General features: G+C 34.1%; 1 protein-coding gene across 13 annotated transcripts in view; it reads left to right on the plus strand.

Annotated features, from left to right (window-relative positions):
- Positions 1–21,185, plus strand: part of LOC106879980 (extracellular sulfatase Sulf-1) — a 204,746-nt gene that overhangs the window by 137,371 nt on the left and 46,190 nt on the right. For all 13 annotated transcript variants that reach the window (XM_052971048.2, XM_089358413.1, XM_052971050.2 and 10 more), the window contains 2 exons: positions 14,097–14,257; positions 16,740–16,954. In XM_052971048.2, coding sequence (XP_052827008.1) covers positions 14,097–14,257; positions 16,740–16,954 — 376 coding nt within the window. The remainder of the gene's footprint in view (positions 1–14,096; positions 14,258–16,739; positions 16,955–21,185) is intronic.

The following is a 21,185-nucleotide window of genomic DNA, read 5'->3' on the forward strand; positions in this document are numbered from 1 at the left end:
ACAAATGGAACTGGGTCTTTATAAACACCCAATAGTGCTAGTTCTAGTTCCTTTGCTTCTGATTTGCTAATATTAATAATTATAGATTAATTGCTCTTACTACAGCAATCATGTTCTTTCAGGGTCCACCTATTCTATATGAACAACAATAGAACTGAGTTTTTTTCTCTCGCTCTCTCCATTTTTGCTTAACAAAATTTTTTTTGTTAAATTTTATCTTTCTTTAAAATTTCCAACCCTCCAAGAAGCCATAGATTATTTCCATTCTTTTATCAGGAAATACCTTTCAGCTTCATTTGCACTGATGAAGGATTACAAGGATTTGCTTAAACAGGTAAAAAATATTTTCCACATATTTGTTAGATTAGAAGATAACAAAGTGAAATTAACGAGTCTGCTTTGGCAGCTTCGTACCTTTTCATAAGAAACGGTTCCAAAACATTCAGCAGTAAGGTAGAAATTGTTTCATTTAACTCCAACACAACGGATAAATTATTCCGCTTTGTATGTCATGAAGTATGTCATGAATGTCCAATTTCCAAGATATTCCTTGCTGCTCTTCCTTGATCATCAGTTTCAAATATTAATTATATTCCAGTTCATATAAAACTTTTTCTTGTCTAGTACATATATATTTAATTCATTGTATGTATGGCAGATCTGAGCCACCACCTTAATGAAGTTATCATCTGCCACATGTAACAATACTGTGATATACTTTTTTTTTAAACCCTTCTCTAAATAATGTATTTTTTTACCTCAGTGCCCCTAATGAACAATATTTTGGAATTTCTATTAATCTTAATATAGATTTCTCAACATATTTAAAAATTTTGGGTTTTGGGGGAACATCTATAGGTGCAGTCATGGCTGTGTGGTTAAGAAACTCACTTAGCAACCTTGTGATTTTAGGTTCAATCTCACTGCGTGGAACCTTAGGCAAATGTCTTCTACTATAGCCCTCTTTTGGAGGACAGAAGCTGTGTAAAAGTTCATCTCATATATGTGTGTGTGTGTATGTATATATATATATATATATATATATATATATATATATGCATGCATGCAGGACTATATGGTAAGAAGTTTGCTTCCCAACCACATACTTACAGGCTCAGTCCCATTGTGTGGCACCTAGGGCAAGTGTCTTCTACTACAGCCTTGGGATAACCAAACCTTTTGGGTGGATTTGGTCAATGAAAACTGAAAGAAGCTCATCATGTGTATGTGTGTGTGTGCATGTTTGTTTGTGTGTATGTGTGTGATTGTCTTTTGCCTGACATCTTGTGATAGTTGAAAGCAAGTGTGACTGTCATGCAAGCAGTATCCTTTGCTTCCAATCCTCTGTGACATGTCTGGTCATGGGAGAAATATTACCTCACTTGGAAACAATCAAGAGTTGGCAACAGAAAGCCATAGAAAATCCATCTCAACAAATTCTGTCTGACCCATGCAAACATGGAAAAGTAAATGTTAAAGGGATGATGGTATATATTTGCTCTTTTTAATTATATAATCTTTCTCAATGGCTTCTCTGCATCCCGCATTTATCTTGTCTTTAATTTCCATATTTGATGTGCAGGCATGGTTAAGAAGTTAGCTTCCTAACCACATGAATTCAGGTTCAGTTCCATTCCTTGACACCTTGAGTAAGTGTCTTCTACTATAGTCCTGGGCTAACCAAACTCTTGTGATTAGATTTGGTAGATGGAAACCAAAGGTAATCTGTCGTGTGTGTGAAAGAGAGAGAGTGTATGTGTATGTTAGTGTTGCCTTCTCTTGACATCACATGATAATTGTAAATGAGCATCACTGTCATGCAAGCAGTGCAATTTATTTCCAATTTTCTGCAAGGAAATGTCTGGCCATGAGAAAATATTTCCTTGCTTGAAAACAAGTGAGGGTTGGCATCAGAAAGGCATCTGGGCATAGAAAATCTACTTCAGTGAACTCCACCCAACCCATGCAAGCATGGAAAACTGGGTGTTAATTTTATTCAAATGCTTTTCAAGCACCCAAATTGTCATATTAATATATATTTATTTCAGAAATTTTTCACTGTGATTTCTCACAAGCTATGTAACCTTTTTCTTTTTATCTATCTTATGACCAGGTTTTTCAGTTTTCCTTCTCACATTCTTTTGCCCTAAAAGATTTCATTACAACCCTTTCTTTTTTTATTATTTATTTAATAGAACATCACCCTCCTTCCCTGAACATCTCACCCCTATTGTACACTTATTCAAGTGACTGCTTTTCATCTACCTGTCAAACTATTCTTCTCGTATCATTCTATGAAACCCTCTCCTAATTTTCCTGTAGGCCAACAAATATATTTTGAAAACATTACTTTTATGTACCAGTAACCAATTTCTTTCAGTATATTTTCAACCTTTATAATTGTTTTTATTTCTTTTTTTAATCTTGATCAGACAACTTCTCAATAGTTTAGGATTTCATTGAGGTTCATGTTTTCTTAGTGAAATGGCTTGTATCTAATTAAAAAAAAAAAAAGAAAACCTTCAACATAGAAATCTTATTGTAGGTTGTCTTCTGTTTAGTTTTGTTTAAAAAGAGAGTATGGCTACAATTCAAGCACATCAATTATGAAAAATGCTATCATCAACAATACCATGTTTACTGCCCCTAACTTATCTCAGTTATTGTATGCTTGGTATCTGCTTGTGCTATTTCAAGCCTAGTTGCTGATGTACACAACTTGTGGAAAGAAAGACATATGAAAGAGTGACAAGATAAATTCAAGACCAAAAACAAGATAACAGTACATGCACACATGCATGCATGCACACACGCAGACTCACACACACTCTCTCTCTCTCTTTCTCTCTCTCTCTTTCTTTTAGATGTGAAAAATCCCGTCAGCAATTGTGTTGTCCAGTATCATAGCAATTTCAGTGCTGAAAAATTATAGGACCACTCACTTGGAAAGCACAAGTTATTGTACCCATCATTAGAATGCACGACAAATCATTACTGTCTTAGGACTTGTAAAAGCACAAGAGACATTGATTTAAGACAAGAACAAATCATAAAGAAATAAGGACTAGTGCAACATAAGAAACAATGCCCTTTAATTACAGATAAAATAAACAGAAAGGATGCTAATGTAAAGGAAAATAAGAGTTGAGACTTTTGTCAAAACAGCACCTGAAGAGCAGAGAAACATTGCAGTGCCTGGTTAATGAGACAAAGAGAGAGAGAGACCAAACTGCTCTAGTTGTTAACTACTCTTAACTGTGTAAAATTTATGCTCTCAGACTGCTAAAATTTTCTAGGAATTTGCTTTAACTTCAGTATAAATTGTATCCCTTAACATATCAATCAAAACTATCTGCTAAATGTACTCCAAACAAGATTGACCAAATTCATTCACATTTCCAAATTTTCCAAAAAATATATTTCTTTCTAATTAGAATTCATACCAATCTTTCTCTCTGTACAATCTTTAATTTTTCATGACATATGTGCAGTTTTCCATTAAGCTTACTATTGGGTCATCCCATAAATAATGCAGTTTTTCAGAACTAAGATAAACAAAATTTTTTAAAATCTAAAATATACTCTCCTTCATTTTCTACAATGCTCTTCCATCTATGTGGTAGACTTGCAAGGCCTCTCTTCCATAATTCTCTTGTCCTTGATGAAAAATACTCCTCCAGTACTGTTCTGACCTCATCTACAGAATTCATATTTTTTCCGTCCAATTGATTTTGAAGACTGGGGAATAAATAATAATCACATGGGGCAAAGTCTGGCAAATATGGTGGGTGGTGGGGAGCATCGTTTCCCATTCAGACTGCTCCAGCCTTTGGAATGTCATCCTTGTTGTATGTGGCCGAGCATTATCCTGATGGAAGAACACCTTTTGTCTTGAAACCAAAAATGGTCTAGCCATTCAAGCTGTTCACAGTAGATCTCCTTTGTTATTTTTGGTTTGGGTTTAAAAGTTCAAAGTGGACTAAACCTTTCATATCCCACCAAGCAGATAACAATACCTTATGTGGGTGAAGACCTTTAATCTGAGGTGCCAGTGTTTCTCCTCTCCCTACCCACTGTCTTTGGCACTTGACATTTTTATAGAGAACCCATTTCACATCACCAGTCACTATTCGGTCCAAAAAAAGGTTCATTCGTGAGATGTGACAGCAAAGAAGAGCATACATTCACTCTCTGCACGTGATTAAATTCAGAAAGTTTGTGAGGAACCCATTGACCCAATTTGCTGACTTTTCTGATGCAACTGATTTATTCAGGCCAACATTTTACAATCTCAAACCCTGATGTCTCTCTCTCTCTCTCTCTCTCTCTGTGTCCAGTGAGTGACAAGAGATGACAAGCAATATTAGAAAATAGAAGTATAAGTGCAATTTAATCTTGAGACAGTAATACACACTTGCACGCACTAAACAGGTTTCTTTCAATTTCCATCTCCCAAATCCACTCCCAAAGTTTTGGTCAGCCTGAGACTATAGTAGAAGACACTTGCCCAAGGATGTGATGCAGTGGGACTGAACCACTAAACCATGTGTTGGGAAGCAAACTTCTCAACTATACAGCCACACAGTCTTTGAAAAAATTTCAGTCATTTTTATTTTGTTTACATGAGTATTGTGTATAGACAAGTTGTTTACATCTCTATACGTAGAGAGTTGGCTAAACATGTAAAGATAGCATATAGATATATTCTATAATGTAATCTAGTATAGAAACAAAATACTGCTAATGGATTGGCAATTTATTAATCCTTGATTAATCTTGAGAAAATATTTAATTTTAAAAGATTTCTTTTCATATTTTATGTTCTATAAACATATCTAATCATGTTAATACAGAAAATATTTTACAGGTGGAAGTATTTTTCACCTGTGTAGTTCAGTTGGGATTTATTTTCAGCTTAGTGTATATAAACAAGAATAATATGTCTTATTTCATAATATTAAGAAATATGCAAATGACACCATTTGACCCTTTTGATACCAACCTGCCTGAGACCATCTCTGGTTCTATGATATAAACTTTCTCTTTTCAAGGTGATCTAAATTAAAACTTTCTATCAAAATTTTACTTTAATTTATGTGCCTATCACCGACTTAATAATGACAAAGTTATTCTATTAAATGCTTCATTATTTTCACAATTGAAACAAAGGCAGTGTATCAACAAAAATATGGTAACAGAAGGGTTGAGCAGACATTTATTCAAAAGCATCCCAGCCATGACCATCCAGTCATTTTTTTATTACAGTAAATCCCAGACTACATCTCCAAAGATGGAATGGTGTTTTTTACCCTTTTAATACCAACCTATCTGAGACCACTCTCGGTTTTAAGATATAAATTTACTGTTTAAAGTAATCTAAATTAGAAAATTCCATCAGAATTTCATGTTAATTTATATTCCAAACACCAGTTTTCTAATGACTAAGTTATTTTACTAAGTTCTTTATTATTTTAAAAATCAATTAAAACTAAGGCAATGTATTTGAATAAAAATATAATGGAGGGATTAACAATGTGTCTCTTGCATTTACTCTGCAATTTCGTTTATTATTGTTGTAAATGATTTTTTATATTTGCATTGCTGTGTAAAGAAAGAAAGGAGATGTTTAATTTTTGTCTGTTAAAGATACACATTTTAGGAACTGGTAGATATTACAGGCCAACAAAGAAGCCACATAACAAGGAAACCAATGAGGGAGTCCTTATGTAGTCAACTGACCTTCTAAAAATAGTAATCAAATCTTAAAATCATATTGCACCCTACTGTCTTAAAAGCTGAAGGAAACAATGTATAATATGGGCTGAGATAAACTGTGGCTAAAAAAAAAGATGAGATGGTTTCAGCTGGAATGTCTTTGACCATATGACTGCTGGTCCAGAGCTGAGTCACAGCTAAATACAACAGCTTGTGGATACCTCACACAGTGGGCATAAACATTTGCTCACCTCCCGTAAATTACAGCTTTTTTTTCCTTTACTATAGTTCTGCTGTGTTGATAATATAAGTTTTTCACAGTTGAAATCCTATAACGAAATATTTTCTTTCATCTTTACTTCCTAATGTTTTCTAAATATAACACTAAATTGGTGGTGGTAGTCATGGTAAGGTTTCACAGTTGATGGCAAAGTGTATTTTTATTGGTAACCTTCTAAAGCCTTATATTTGTCCAAGCTTCCTGTTGTTCTTCTCCAAAATATGGTATGTAAAGGTAACTGCTTACCTTTTGATACAAACCTGCTTGAAACTGACCCTGATTCTATGTTACAAATTCTGTTTTCATTCTTTGATACAAACATTTTGCTTTAAAATTATCTTAACTAAAGCTTTCATCAGAATTTCATGCTAATTTATGTTCCAAGCATCACCTTAATATTGACTGGCATTTTACTAAATTTTTTGTTATTTTCATAACTAATTAAAACAAATGGATTTTAATTCAGCAGAAATATGAAAACAAAGGGGTTTAAATGAAAGAAACTCCACAGGTTCAATGTACAAGATCTGTTTTACTCTTCTCTGAGACCATGTCTCTATCATACAGCATTATGGCTGTTTATAGTTCAGTTTTGATAATCCAAACTTGTTGCCTACAATATTCACTCTTTGGAATATTTTTATATGAATTGGAGGATTTGGTGGAGATTAATGGGATGCAGAAAAAGTGGATTTAAATGGAGATTAGGTAATTCAGGATGTATTAAAAATGATTTATAGCTCAACTCAGAGTCTGAGCTTATTCCTTTAGCATTTAAACTAGCCATATCCTGCTGAAATATTTTATGTTCAAACTGGCCAGATCCAGCCTCTCACATCTACCCTAGAATATCATTCTAAAAATTAACAATGACATCATTGAAATCTTGAAGCTATGAGATAATGCATGCGTAATTCAAGTCAATATGAATAAATAAGCATTACATTTGGCACAGTAATCTGAATGCTAAAGCCACAATATATGCTGTTCAGATTTCAACTTGTACTCCCCAGATATCTTGATGGTCATTAAGACAATTACTTTGTTTCAGCCTATGGTTTAACTGTCTTCCTTATATTTCTCTAACCATTTAGCATTCAGATTATTCTTTCAAATGTAATGTTTATTTATTCCCATTGTTTTAAGTTAATCATGCATTATTTTGTAGCTTCAAGATTTCAATGATGTGATTGTTTATTTTTAGAATGACATTGTAGGTTAGGTGTGACAAGCTGGATCTGGTTGGTTTGAATATAAAGCTCATAGAATATTTGGTTTAAATGCTGAAGGGTTAATTATGAAATAGACTATATTCTTTGTATTATTTTATCACACTTGTATTAGTTAACATTTTATCTTATTGCCAGTAAAAATAATTAAAAATGGAATTTAATTAAGTTTTGACTTGTAACTGGGGGAAGTAAACAACAAAACATTGTCTGAGACAGATTTCTCTGGTGTTCTAATGTCTATCAATGTATGGAAGTAAGTCACCTTCAGCACATAATAAGCCATTTTTACTTCTATTCAGATTTATTAACAAAAATATTTCATTTTATGTGAGAAGCTTATCTCTGCTAAATCACTCTTGATATAAAAATATACACACGTGTATGTGTGTATGTATGTGTATGTATATATATATATATATATATATATATATATATATATATATATATATATATATATATCATGGTATATCACATTTGTAACAAATTCACATCATTAATACCTGAAACTTCATTAATATTTTAAGGTATTATGATCCACCTCCTCCTCTTCCCCCTTCTTCTTTTTCTTGATTATCCCCCCCTCCCCAATTACTGTTGGAAAGATTTTAGTTTTTTTAACTAGGAGAACAGAACAGACTGGCACAGATGTTTAATGACTTAGTTGGGCTAGAAATGAGACTTGAACATTGTGTAAAATAATAGTTGTTTTGTTATTCAACAGGGCAGAAACAAATTGAAGGAAAATAAATTAGATGTGTTTTGTAAAGTAATAGGATGTTAGTGGAGAAAACTTTGTCAAAACAATGCTCTTCTTGTTCCTGTCATTTCCTCACAAAATTCTATTTTAAAGTAAACAGGAGGAATAAGAGAGAAAATACAAGCAAAGTAAATTTGTTGGCTAGTTTTATGGCATATTTAGATTTTCAGAATAATCATGATAGAGAGAGAAATAATTATCAATGATATAGATGCATGTTTGGCTGTGTGGGTAAGAAGATTGCTTTCCAACCACATGGTTTTGGGTTCAATTTTAGGTTGACCAATGCTTTGTGTATAGCATTTGGTTGATGAAAATTGTTTGGAATCCTGTTGTATTCATATACATTTGTGAATGTGTTTATATATATATATATATATATATATATATATATATATTTATGTGTATGTGAATGTTTATATATATAACTTTAATCCATTACTGAGCCTAATAAAATATATTTTGCTTCACTGAAGGCTTTCATGTATGTGGGTGTGTATGCATCATCTCCATGCTGGCATGATGTAACAAGATCTGACAACTCATAAGACTGTGCTATGCTCCAGTGTCTACTTTCATATGGTTTCTACAGCTGGATGCCTGACCTAATGCCAACCACTTTTCACATTGAACAGGCTGTTTTTCTCATGGCACTGCCATTAATATGTGCTTGTGCTGGTGTGTGTGTGTGTGTGTATGATATTATTTGAGATTTAAGTTTTTCCATTACAGAGTAAAAATTGGTTTGAATTGACAAGGCTCTTTTAAGTCTTGACAGCCCTTGAGAGTTTGTAGTTTTCTGAATTTATCTGTGTGTGTGTGCCTGTGTATAAACTTGTACTCATACAGTGAGTGTGCATCTCATTTTAATACACAGTTTGTGTGTGCGTGCTTCTTTTGTATTAATCTATATGTAATGCAATTGTCTTCAATCCAGAATCTTCAAATAGAGAATCCTTGAAATGTTTTATACATTTTCACTACCACTTATTGATTGATTATATTTGGGGAATGCAAATCATTTTCCTCTGTTCTTTTTTTAGAGGACCCTGATATTTAAACATTTTTCTCAAGATCTCTTGTTATGTAGCTCATTGCTGACAGGGCTATAGCTATGATAATAATTACAAATGAAAACTCTATAGTCTGGATATAAGAATTGTAGGTTTCTCATTAGTTCTTCATTGCTGTTCTATATATGTATATATGCAAATATATAAATGATGTCAAGCCAAATAATAATATTTTGAAATTATTTAATAAAAGTCCTTGATATAGGACTTTGCATTGCACAAAAGTGACTACACCATCTTTATCTGTTGAAATCTGGACTTCTCATGAGAGCTCTGGAAATCTCAATAGCATGAGCACAGGTTCAAAGTGAAGATTTATGTATATGTAAGGGTGTGTGTGTGTGTGATCATCGTTTTAACTTCCATTTTCCATGTCTGCATGAAGTAGACAAAGTTCACTGTGGCAGCTTTTGTATCATTGGCTGCCTCTTTCTGCTACTAACCCTCGCCTATTTTCAAGTAAGGTGATATTTTCCCAAGTATTTTGTTAAACACAAACAGCATAATGACCAGATATGATTACACAGTAGATTGCTAATGAACATCACTCTGTTTGTATGATGGCAATGTGATGGTGTTTTTTAATCACTAGCATGTAATGTCAAGGCAAGACAAACGCATATACACATACCCATTCACACACACACACATTTCTAACCACCAAAGTCACCCACAATGCTTTGATTGACTCTAAGCTAGAGGAGAGGACACTTGTCCAAAGTACTGCACAGTGATACTGAACTGAAGACCAGCTGGTTGCAAAGTGAGTTTCTTAACCACATAGCCAATCCTACAGTTGTTATTTAATAATTTTTAATATTGTCTGCTTATCCATTTGTCCAAATAAAAAGAGGGTCAAAGCCCATAGTTTATTATTAGAAAGGGAGCTGAGCCAAATACAGAAGTGAAGAGAACTGTAATGGGGAAAATGCATTGAATGTAGGGATTGATAAGAGGAGGAGACAAGGCATAGGTATTTAGTGGATTTAAGACAGGAGTATGTGTATATACTTAGATGGATTGGAAGACACCATCTCACTCACATTTCATTCTTTAATGTTGTTTCTTTGGCTGGATGCCCTTCCTAACATGAACCACTCTTTAGGGTGTACTGGTGCTTTTTTATTTTCATGGAAAATGTAAAGGGTACATATGTATGCAGGAACATGCATATGTGTGTGTGTGTGTATATATATATATATATATATATATATACACAGTTGTGTGTATGTGGGAAGGTATAAGTGTCATCAAAGGAATTAAAAAGCAGTTAAAAGTAAAAGAAAACAGTGATTTTTAAAATCTATTTCTTTATGAGATTTTTTTTTTCATTGAGTTACAGTCCCTGCATTGTTCCACCTTTCATCAGAAATACTGTAAACGAGTAATTGGCTTTTTTTTAAATCTTGTAACCAATGACAGACATTATTGTTTGCCAGTGCAGTATAGAATGGAAAATAGCACAATTGCAAATTCATTGATTTAAAAAAAATATATATTTTCTTCTCTAAAATACTCAATATTGAACATTTGCTATTCCCATAATTATAATAAAAATTGCCTTTTCTGCAATTTACTTACATTATTGCACATCTAGGCAGAAACTATTATAACAATGTAAAAACAAGTATTTTTTCTTCTTTTTCTTGGACATCTGTTGTTGGTTTCCATTTAAGAAGAAAAGTTGTGGTAGTGGCTTACAGTGGAGATCTCGAGCCATGTGTTGTATGACTCAATGTTTTAACAGTACTTCAGTAGCAAAATTACCAACAATTCAAGGCTCTAGAACCCTGAAATGACTCAGAGCCTAATGTCTCCTCATATCTTTCCTTCTGAAAATATTTTGACTACACCCAACAAATTCTATATATCTATTTATGGGGATTATCTTTACTTTCACCAACTACAAATTTCTGTGAAATACTGGTATGAAAATGTTAATAGGCTATATCTGTATTAATTTAATATATATTAATATGCTACATCTGTATTAATTTGATATATATATTAATATGCTACATGAATATACTACATCTGTATTAATTTAATTTCGTACATTGGGCCTCACCGAGGCGATGACTACGGACCGAGACCTTTGGAAATGTGCTGTGCGTGAGAAGACCCGGCAAGCCAAGTAAGATCGTTGCCAGTGCCCCTGGACTGGTTCTTGTGCGGGTGGCACATGAGATGCACCATTTTGAGCGTGGCCGTTGCCAGTACTGCCTGACTGGCTCCTGTAGGATTTTCGAGCGAGATCGTTGCCAGTGCCCCTGGACTGGCTTGTGCGGGTGGCACATAAAAGACACCATTTCGAGCGTGGCTGTTTTCGTGCGGGTGACACGTAAAAGCACCCACTACACTCTCTGAGTGGTTGGCGTTAGGAAGGGCATCCAGCTGTAGAAACTCTGCCAAATCAGACTGGAGCCTGGTGTTGCCATCCGGTTTCACCAGTCCTCAGTCAAATCGTCCAACCCATGCTAGCATGGAAAGCGGACGTTAAACGATGATGATGATGATGATGATATGCTACATTGATATTCTGTATTCTATCTAATAATGTCAAAAATGCAAAATGAAGATCTATATACCTCTATTAATATATTCACAATATCTGAATTTAATATCAAAAGTGTATAAATAAAAATATATACTATATCAATAAGTCAGCAAGCTGGCAGAATTGTTAGCATGCTGGGTGAAATGCTTAGCAACATTTCATCTGTATTTATCCGAGTTCAAATTCCACCGAGATTGACTTTGCTTTTCATCTTTTTGGGGTCAACAAAATAAATACTAATTGAGCACTGGGGCTGATATAATCAACCCCCCTCTCCACTGCCACTGAACCTACAGGCTTTATGCTAAAATTAATATATCATATATCCTCTTCTGTATTCTTAAAACAAAATGAGAATTGTATATCTCTTAATGTACAATATCTTTATTTAAAATCAAACCTTCATGTATTTTTTCGAGATACTGTATCTGTAATACAGTATATACTATGTCCTTTGCTATATTCTTAAATATGGAAAACAAATGTAAATTGATGTACATTTATTAATATACTCAGAATATCTTCATTTAAAAACAAACCTTCATATATTTTTGTTTGCAATATCTGTATTAATATAGTATATATTAATATATTAATGTATCTTAAATATTAAAACAAGAATATGAAAATTGATGTACATTGTCACATCTTAATTTAAAAATCAGACCTTCATGTTTTTTGAGATAATACATTAAATGATTAAGAGTTAGTGAATACAAATATGAAGATTTTATGAAAGTCTTCATGTTGCCTGGTTAAATTACTTTGCTTACTACATGTTAATATATTCCAAGGTGGTCGTATTTCCCCAAGAATCTTTAGCAAATGGTTGCTGAGAAAATTTTTTTACTTCAAAATCTTTTACTATGATGCCTGATCAAAAAGTATCAGGACTGTTGTTATGGTAACAGAGCTAAAGTACTCAGAGTGAAGCTTGCTTGGTACAAATTGACCTTGAAATCTGTTGTGCATGCACACTAAGTTATAATTTCTTACTCAGTTCTGTTGTTTATAGCAGTGCTTGGAAGTAAAGTGTGTATAGTGTGGTTATCTCAAAAATAAGACTGAGTTTCAGCTGTGCAAAAGCTTCTTGATTGTGTCAAGGAAGAGGACATATTTTCGAAAATGGTTTTAACAAGTGACAAATTGTGAGTCTATGGCTATGACCCTGAAACCAATGCTCAGTCTTCATAATGCAAGACACCAACAAGAAAAAGGCACTCAGCACATTTAGTGTTACATGTATTATTATTTTAAAAAGTTTGATTTGGCTCCATGTGACTTAAAGCTTGTGGGCTTCTTGGAGAAACCCATCTTGTTCAAGCGTAGGTTTCTGAATTTGGTAAATAGCTTAGTAACTGGTGGTTTACGAGTACTGTGGAGAAACTGTGCTGAAGAAGTGACAATATTTAACCCATTTTAATATCAACCCACCTAAGACCATCCTTGGTTCTGTGATACGCATTTTCTGTTTTAAAGTGATTTAAATTAAAACTGTCCTTCAAAATTTCATGTTAATTTGTATTCCAAATATCAGGTTAATAACCAAAAAATATTAGTCTATGATATTCTTCATCTTTTTAAAAAATTAAACTGAAACAAAGGTTGAGTAATGCAGTTTTATATTTTTGAGATGAGGAATTATATTATGTATACTGTTTATGTGAGTGAGACTGGTGTCCTCATCTTCATTGTTGCTTTCACTACATTTCAGCTATTGTATGCTCCAGCCTTGTTCAGGTGTCTTCTGCTATACTCAGTTGTTGTATTGGAATTTTGAGCCTAACCTTTTATTTAACCCAGGGTGCACACTGTTCTCATTCTACTCTTTGCGTTTTGTGGCATTTTTGCTTCAGTTGATTTTTTATGGAGTGTACAACAGGGAAAAGCAACAATCAAGATGACACCAGTCTGACTAATATAAACATAAAAGCAGAGTGTTTCTATAGAAATTTAGTACTGAAAAGGATAAGCAGACTTATATTCAAAGACATCCCAGCCATGACCATCCAGTCATTTTATAGTTAACCACAGTAAATCCCAGACTACATCTTCCAATGATGGTAGGGTGTGATTTAATCCTTTACATATCAACCCATCTGAGACCACTTCTGGTTCTATGATGCAACCTTTTTGTTTTAAAGAGGTCTAAATTCAATTTCTTCCATTAAAATCTCATTTTAATTAATGTTCCAAACACCAAGTTAACCACAGAGTATTTGACTAAGCCTCTTCATTATTTTCAAAATAGTAAAAACAGCAACAGAAATATGGTAACAAAAGAGTCAAGATATTCATTATGTGGTGGATGGTAGTGACTTGCTTATTCAGCACAATAATTATTCTCTAAATTAGATTAAGGTGGTTTAGGCTGGTGTGGCAAAAGGAATATTAAAAAATACTGTTATCTTTTATTGCAGCATTTGCTTTCTCTTAACAATTGTCTTTAAGAAGTCTCCATTTCTAAATGGCTTTTTTCTAGGATATTCGTAAACATTTGAAAAAACAGAAACCTTCTGAAACGGTAGCACCACCAGTTCCTGTCGACCGCATGTTCTATCCTAGCACTGGAAGCTACGACAGAGTTGGGAGTGGGGCCTGTGACTGTAGCAGGACACAAACAGGTATCAACACGGCTAACAGGTGAGCATGTCTTATCTTGATTAACTGACAGCAATGGATTAGCAATAATGGTAGCATGGTAGACTACAAATAGGTGTGTGTGTGTGTGTGATTGAGTAATACAGATATATATATATATATATATATATGTAATAACACACATATATGCATTATGTATATCTCATAAGTTAAATAGCAATCTTAGTGTGTAGATAGGAATTCCTATATGAGTACACCCAAAGAACTTAAGTCATTGTTCAGTGTAAGATATTTGGTCAAGCGTAGTCCAAGCTGTTGCCACTTTCTTTTCTAATCTTCAGGTTGTCCTTAATTATTCCTCAGGATGACTGGCAGTAAGTAGCAAAGGTTCAGTGAAAAAAAAACCTCTTCATTTGTATGATTTTGCTTGGAAGGGGCAGTAATCTGGCAGTATTAAATGTAAGTTTTGCCCCCTGGATTGTCAGCAATTATTCAGGTTAAAAGAAATTTTAATTAAGAAAAGTAATTTTAAGCATGTATATGCTTTGTTGTGGTAAATTATTCAGATTATTTGTTGGTGTGTAAGTTGTTGCAAGTGGTTAGGATGGTTACGTAGATTTTTTATCAACATCTTTACATGCATCTACATGTATAAAGGTGTTGATATGGACATTGCATATATTTTGTGGGAATCGTGAAGTGTAAATTGTCAGTTCTTTTAATGGAGAGAGAAAGAAAGTAGTTTGATTTATTGGCATGGTGATTGGTGCAGTTATTAGCTTGGTTTAGGTAGTATCTTCCAGTTGGACAGGAAAAATTTGTCTTTATTGGTACATTTGGTGAATATCTCTTTTCTTTAGTTAGCTCTTGTGGTTCTTCACCTTTGTTCTGTGTATGCTATTTACATAAACTCCATTTTTTTATCCATTCATGGATGCTGTAATTGATGTTGCCTCTCAGTTTCTACATGTAGAATCTGGAAGATTGATCTCAAAATGTGGAGTTGACAAAGACTGAGATAACTGGCATTTCATTATGTTTGATAACATTTGTCCATAATGGCAAAAGTGAGGTCTTAAAAGTATTAGGTTTATGTCTATACTCTCACTCAATCCCCCCAGCATCCACTCTGTTCCCCATCTCTCATCTTCCTGCATCCATCGCTCTGTTATGCTTCTAACAATGACTCTATTCAACTGCTGTGATCATATGAAAGCAGAATCTACACATATTTCTTCCCCTTGGCACTACTAGTTACCTTCCCATCCTAATATTTATTACTGGTAACTCCTCTACCCTTGTACGTCATTCAGTGCATTCACCTCTACTCCAACTGTCACCAAACCACCTGTCACTCTCTTCTCACACTGTTATGAACTTATCTCTCCTTACCTTCCTATCTTCAATCTATATTCTCTCTTATACACATCTTCTTGTACGTTGAGAGTATGCTCTGACATCTTAACATCAACATTATTATCTTCTCAGCTATTCCCATCCATTCCTTTATAATGCAAGGTAACCATGTATCTCTTCCATATTAAGACACTTGTGCCTGTCCTTCTAATTTACTTTAGCTGCTCAACACTAAGCATAATGCCGCCTCACCTAGTGTATTCATAAAAAAATTGTGCACATTTCTGAATTGCTGTGTTCTGCGCATATGGCAACAATAATTGAATGTCTTTTCATTTCTTGCATTAACATTTTATCTGCCATGAGGGATCTGAAAGAAATACAAGCCTTTTGATTAGTTTGAAGAGGGCAATGTACTGATAATTGTGTCCTCAAATACCCATTACACTATATTTATAAAAACTTTTTTCCATTTCTTTTTACACCCATTTTTTCATGATTGCATCAGTTGGATGAATATGTTACATGAAGTATTGTTTACAGCTGGATACCTTTCTTGTTGCTAACCTTTACCTATTTTTCAAGTGTTAGCAACTCCTTTTCCATGCAGCTTCAAATGCACAAAGTGACTAGGTGATTTGTTCAAAGAAACCAACAACAACACTGCCTGCTGCTTATTTATGCAAGTGATTGCAGGTGTAAACAAGTAGATGACACACATGCATGTACACACACACACACACACACCAGTCATCCAAAGTTTTGTTCAACTCAGAGCTATTAAAGAGACTTACCCAATGTGGGACTGAACTTGTGGCCATGCTGTGACACAGCTATGTATGTATTTGTGTGTGTACGATGAAGTATATAAAAAAAATATACATGCATCTGAAAAACTCTGTGAATATGATCTTTACAAAATACATTAATAAAATTTTTGCAGCAACTCGTGTTTCATGACTGAACAAAATTTTATACATTTGTGAGTCATAAAGATTGTTTTCATCATCAGCATTTATCATTCTGCAATGATATGACACTAGTTATATATGATATATATATATATATATATATATATATATATAATGCATAGTCGTTTACATATTATGTATATGTGAGTGAAGGAAGAGAGAGAATTATACATTAATACATATTGTGCTATTTTCAGGAAGTTAACTACACCAAAATTTAACACTTTGTTTAGTACAAATCAACCAATTCTACCATGGAAGCGTCCACGGTATCGCAAGAAGATATTGAAGCGTAAATTTAAGCGTAAGTTTAAGCGTAACCGGAAAGACAGTAAACATGAATGCCGTGTTCCGAATATGAAATGTTTTACACATGACAACGATCACTGGAAAACCCCACCTTACTGGAACTGTAAGTTTCCTTTTAATTCTATACAAACACAGCTTGTCATCTCTTGACTATTGCATGCAACCCTAAATTCAGAAGGTATTTATGTCTTTTCCCAAAATATTAAGAAATATTTCAGATACACATTGGCATTTCATAAAGTTGAGGAGAATGTTGAATTGTATTTCATATGAAATAAACTATGTGCATTTCTTATTTATTTATTTCACTATTTCTAGGAAATGAACTAAATTACTTTGAACCATATATGTTTCTTCTTTCTGTTATCTTTGTTATTGTTGAGCTAGTCCTATTTGATGTATAGTGGTATAAAAATATAATCTAAATGGACAATAACAATTATGTTAATTTTATTTATAAGTTTGTTGTAATAACTAATGTGAAAATCTTTGAACTAATTTTGTATCTATTTGGATATCTAAGTTAAGGTAGTTTATATACATACATATACACATACACACCCATATGTATAAATCTAAATTGAAGTCTTTTATATATATATTGATAAACACCAATATATATATAATATCGGACAAGATGATTCCTGTTTATCTTAATTTCATAAGTTCTGCAGATATTATTGATTGTAATACTGGATAGAATTTTCAGTTATATTCCATAGCTTCTCTCTACCCCCTCTCTTTTCCTGACACTCACATACACACACACACTGCAGGCACAAATACTTACACATAATCTCACTTGTATACATCAGAGACATAACAGGTTCAGTTGATAGCATGCTGGTCAGTCACCCAAAGGATCCAGAGTTCATATTCTAGTGTTAATACTGTGCTATGGACTTTTTTTCTCATCAATAATCCTGGGCTATAATTCTGGCGAAACACATCCTCACCCATATTTCTAATCTTTATTGTTAAGGTAAACCTCAATGCTACTGTTATAAGAATTTGGGAAAATTGGTGAAACAGTGTTTTGCAATTGGAGTGCTTCTCCTGGAATCAGCCTTCAAACCATGGTGAACTAATATGAAATACTTCCTTATTTTCAAATCTGACTGGAACAGAAGCAATATGTTTTATCAGGAATATGGTAACAAAAGTGTTAAGTAGATTATGTTTCCAAGCAAGGTAATATTTCCTTCTGGTCAGATATGGTTTTTATTGGAAGATCAGAAACAAACAACATCACTTGTATGACAGTGACACTCATTTACAACCATCGTGATGTGAACACAAGATGCGCATGCATGCGTGTGTGCACACAGTGGATTTCTTTTAGTTTCTGTTTACCAGATCCACTTGCAAGAATTTGGTTGGGTTAGGGATATAGTAGATGACCCTTGTCCAGTGTGCTATACTGTGAGACAACCTGAGACCACATGGTTGAGAAGCAAACTTCTTAATCCCCACAGCCATATCCACACCTATGAAATGCATGTGATAATGAAATTTCTCATTTATTTATCTTTAACAATTCAAATGATCTGAATGGAGAAGATTATAATGATGTCTTTATTTCTCAATCACAATGTTCTCAATAGTTAAATGTCTTTTACAGAGAAAATTCATTTAATATGGAGTTCACCTTAAAATTCACCCTAGAATCACACTTGTTTCAATGACAACTGCATGCGCTGTGCATTATGAAATGAATCTCTGCTCATCATAAAGTCATAGTAATCTGTCACTATTAAGAATATCAACAAGGGTCCTGTTCAAAAGTATTTCTTTGGTGGTTGTCAAATGAAATGCAGTTTCTAACCATCAACAATTATTAGAAATCAGTAAATTATTATTATTATTATTGAAGACATTGCACAGTATGCAATATTGTGATGTTGATTGAAGATATTGTGTGTACCAGGGATTTGAACTGCCTGTCAAGTCACAATAAGGACCTCAGACTGACCACACTTTATGCAGTATGCTTACAGTTCCAAGAAAAGTTGGTCTTTGTAATACACCGAAATCATAGAGCATTTCTGAAGTGTGTAGATGTTTCTTCAGGTTTGGTGGTATTGAACCCAATGCTCTAATGAAACAGGAACAAACTTTGTTTGATTCTTGCAGCTGCCACAACTTGGCAATCTCAATTTTCAGGTCTTCATATTTGTCGACCTTTTCTCTTTCTTTCAATGTTTTGCACTACCTTGTCATGCCTGTGCTTGTACTCCTTCTGTGCAAGACTTTCACAAGCACTAACAATGTGAGTCACACTTTCGACCCTCGTCCCACACATTCCGCAGAGGTTTGTTGTACTTGTGTGGTATATATCCCTTTTCACTGAGTTGGTATTCAATACCTGGTCTTGGGTAGCAATGATTAGGCTTTCAGTCTTCTTTTTAAGGTCACTTTTGCTGAGCCACATCCATGATGCTTCCTGGTCTTTTAATTGTTAGTTTCACAGTGGAACTGACCATGTAATTCCATGTGGCATAGTGTTCTTTCTCTCTCGTTGGCTATTCATGATCAAAATTCATTAGCACTCAGCTCTTTCTGCATCTGTCTACCTGTCTTTCTGTCTGTGTGTCTGTATCTCCATCTATCTGTAATTCTGTCTCCCTATCAATCAGCCAATCATATTTTCAAGACTATATAACAATGCCAATCATTCTTGTTAAAAGGTTAAATCTGATCTTTTATTGATTTATTTTTTTCTTATTTTACACCTTTCGTTCAGAATGATTTTATTAACAGTTTCCTCCTCAATTCAAACTCAATATTGACAGATTTAAACCCATATCATGAATTAAGCTATAATAACATATTCACTTAAAATATATCACTTGCTATAAGGGACAAGTGTAAAACATTATTTTCTATAATCAACATATACCAAATTTTCTATAACTTTGGTATTTTTTCATTAATCATCTTATTCACATTATCAATTATCTTTATCTGTTTCTAACCCTTAATGATCACTGTTTACTTTCATCATCATTTTAACGACCACTTTTCCATGCTTGCGTGGATCAGATGGAATTTGTTGAAGCAGATTTTCTACATTTGGATGCTCTTCCTATTGTCAACCCTCAGCTGTTTCCAAGAAAGGTATTTTTTTCCACATGGCTGAACACATTTTTCACAGAAGACTGGAAATGATTACCGTTGCTTGTGTGATGGTGATGCTTGTTTAAAACCAATATGTGACACCAGGACAAGGGTGTGCGCACGTGCGTGTGCACACACACACACACACAACATAACATACCCATCATCATTTAAAGTTTGTGTTCCATGCTGGCATGTGTTGGACAGTTTGGCAGAATCTGATGGGTTCAAGGACTGCCTCAAATTCCATTGTCTGTTTTGGCTTGGTTTTTACAGCCGGATGCCCTTTCTGTTTCCAACCACTTTATAGTATATACTTGGCGGATTTTTCTTACCACCAGTAAACAAGTCAAGTTGCTATGTAGCTTGCAAGACTACAAACACCGAGGGGGAGGCAGCTTAATGCTAGGAATGGGGTTGGTGGCTTAACCCTTTAGCATTTAAACCGTCCCTATCTGGCCAAAATATTCCATTTGTTTTATGTTCAAAACTGACCAGATCCAAACTCTCACACTTACCCTGCAATGTTATTCTACATTACACAATCACATCATTGAAATCTGAAGGATATGAGATAATGCAGGATTAATTCAAAACAATGTGAATCAATAAGCATTACGTTTGATTGAATAACCTGAACCCTAAAGGATTAAAGTATTAGAAGAGCGGGGGGGGGGGGGTATATGGCAGAGCAGTTTTTTGCTGTAGAGGAGCCATATGACCACTCACATCTTGAAGTGAGGGTGTGGATGAGCAAGTGTAGCTGGAAAGAGTTAAGGTAGTGACGATGAGATATCCGGGTTGCCTCTTAAGGTATGAGGTGAATAGGAGGGCCCAGGGTGGGTGGGAGTTGCAAGAGTATATGGCGGGGAGAGTTGAGAGATGGAAAGAAACACAGGGGAGGGAGTTAAAAACTGTAAAAATTGGATGTGGTGAGTGATGGACAGGCTTCTTTTAGTTTCCATCTACCAAATTCACTCACAAAGCTTTGGTCAGCTCAGGGCTATAGTAGAAGCTACTTGCCCAAAGTGCCACTCAGTGGGACTGAATCTATCACTCTCTTTCTTTGTCTCTCATAGATAACTCAGACACTTGATGCTAGAGAAAAACATGTATTTATTTTTCTAATGGAACCAAACTATAACATAAGAGACACATCACACTGAGTGGAATACATTTTATTTTTTGTTTCTGTCTTGTTTTCTTTATATTTTATA

The sequence above is a fragment of the Octopus bimaculoides genome, chromosome 10 (genome assembly GCF_046866305.1).
Source record: "Octopus bimaculoides isolate indiv1 chromosome 10, ASM4686630v1, whole genome shotgun sequence".
Classification (NCBI taxonomy): domain Eukaryota; kingdom Metazoa; phylum Mollusca; class Cephalopoda; order Octopoda; family Octopodidae; genus Octopus; species Octopus bimaculoides.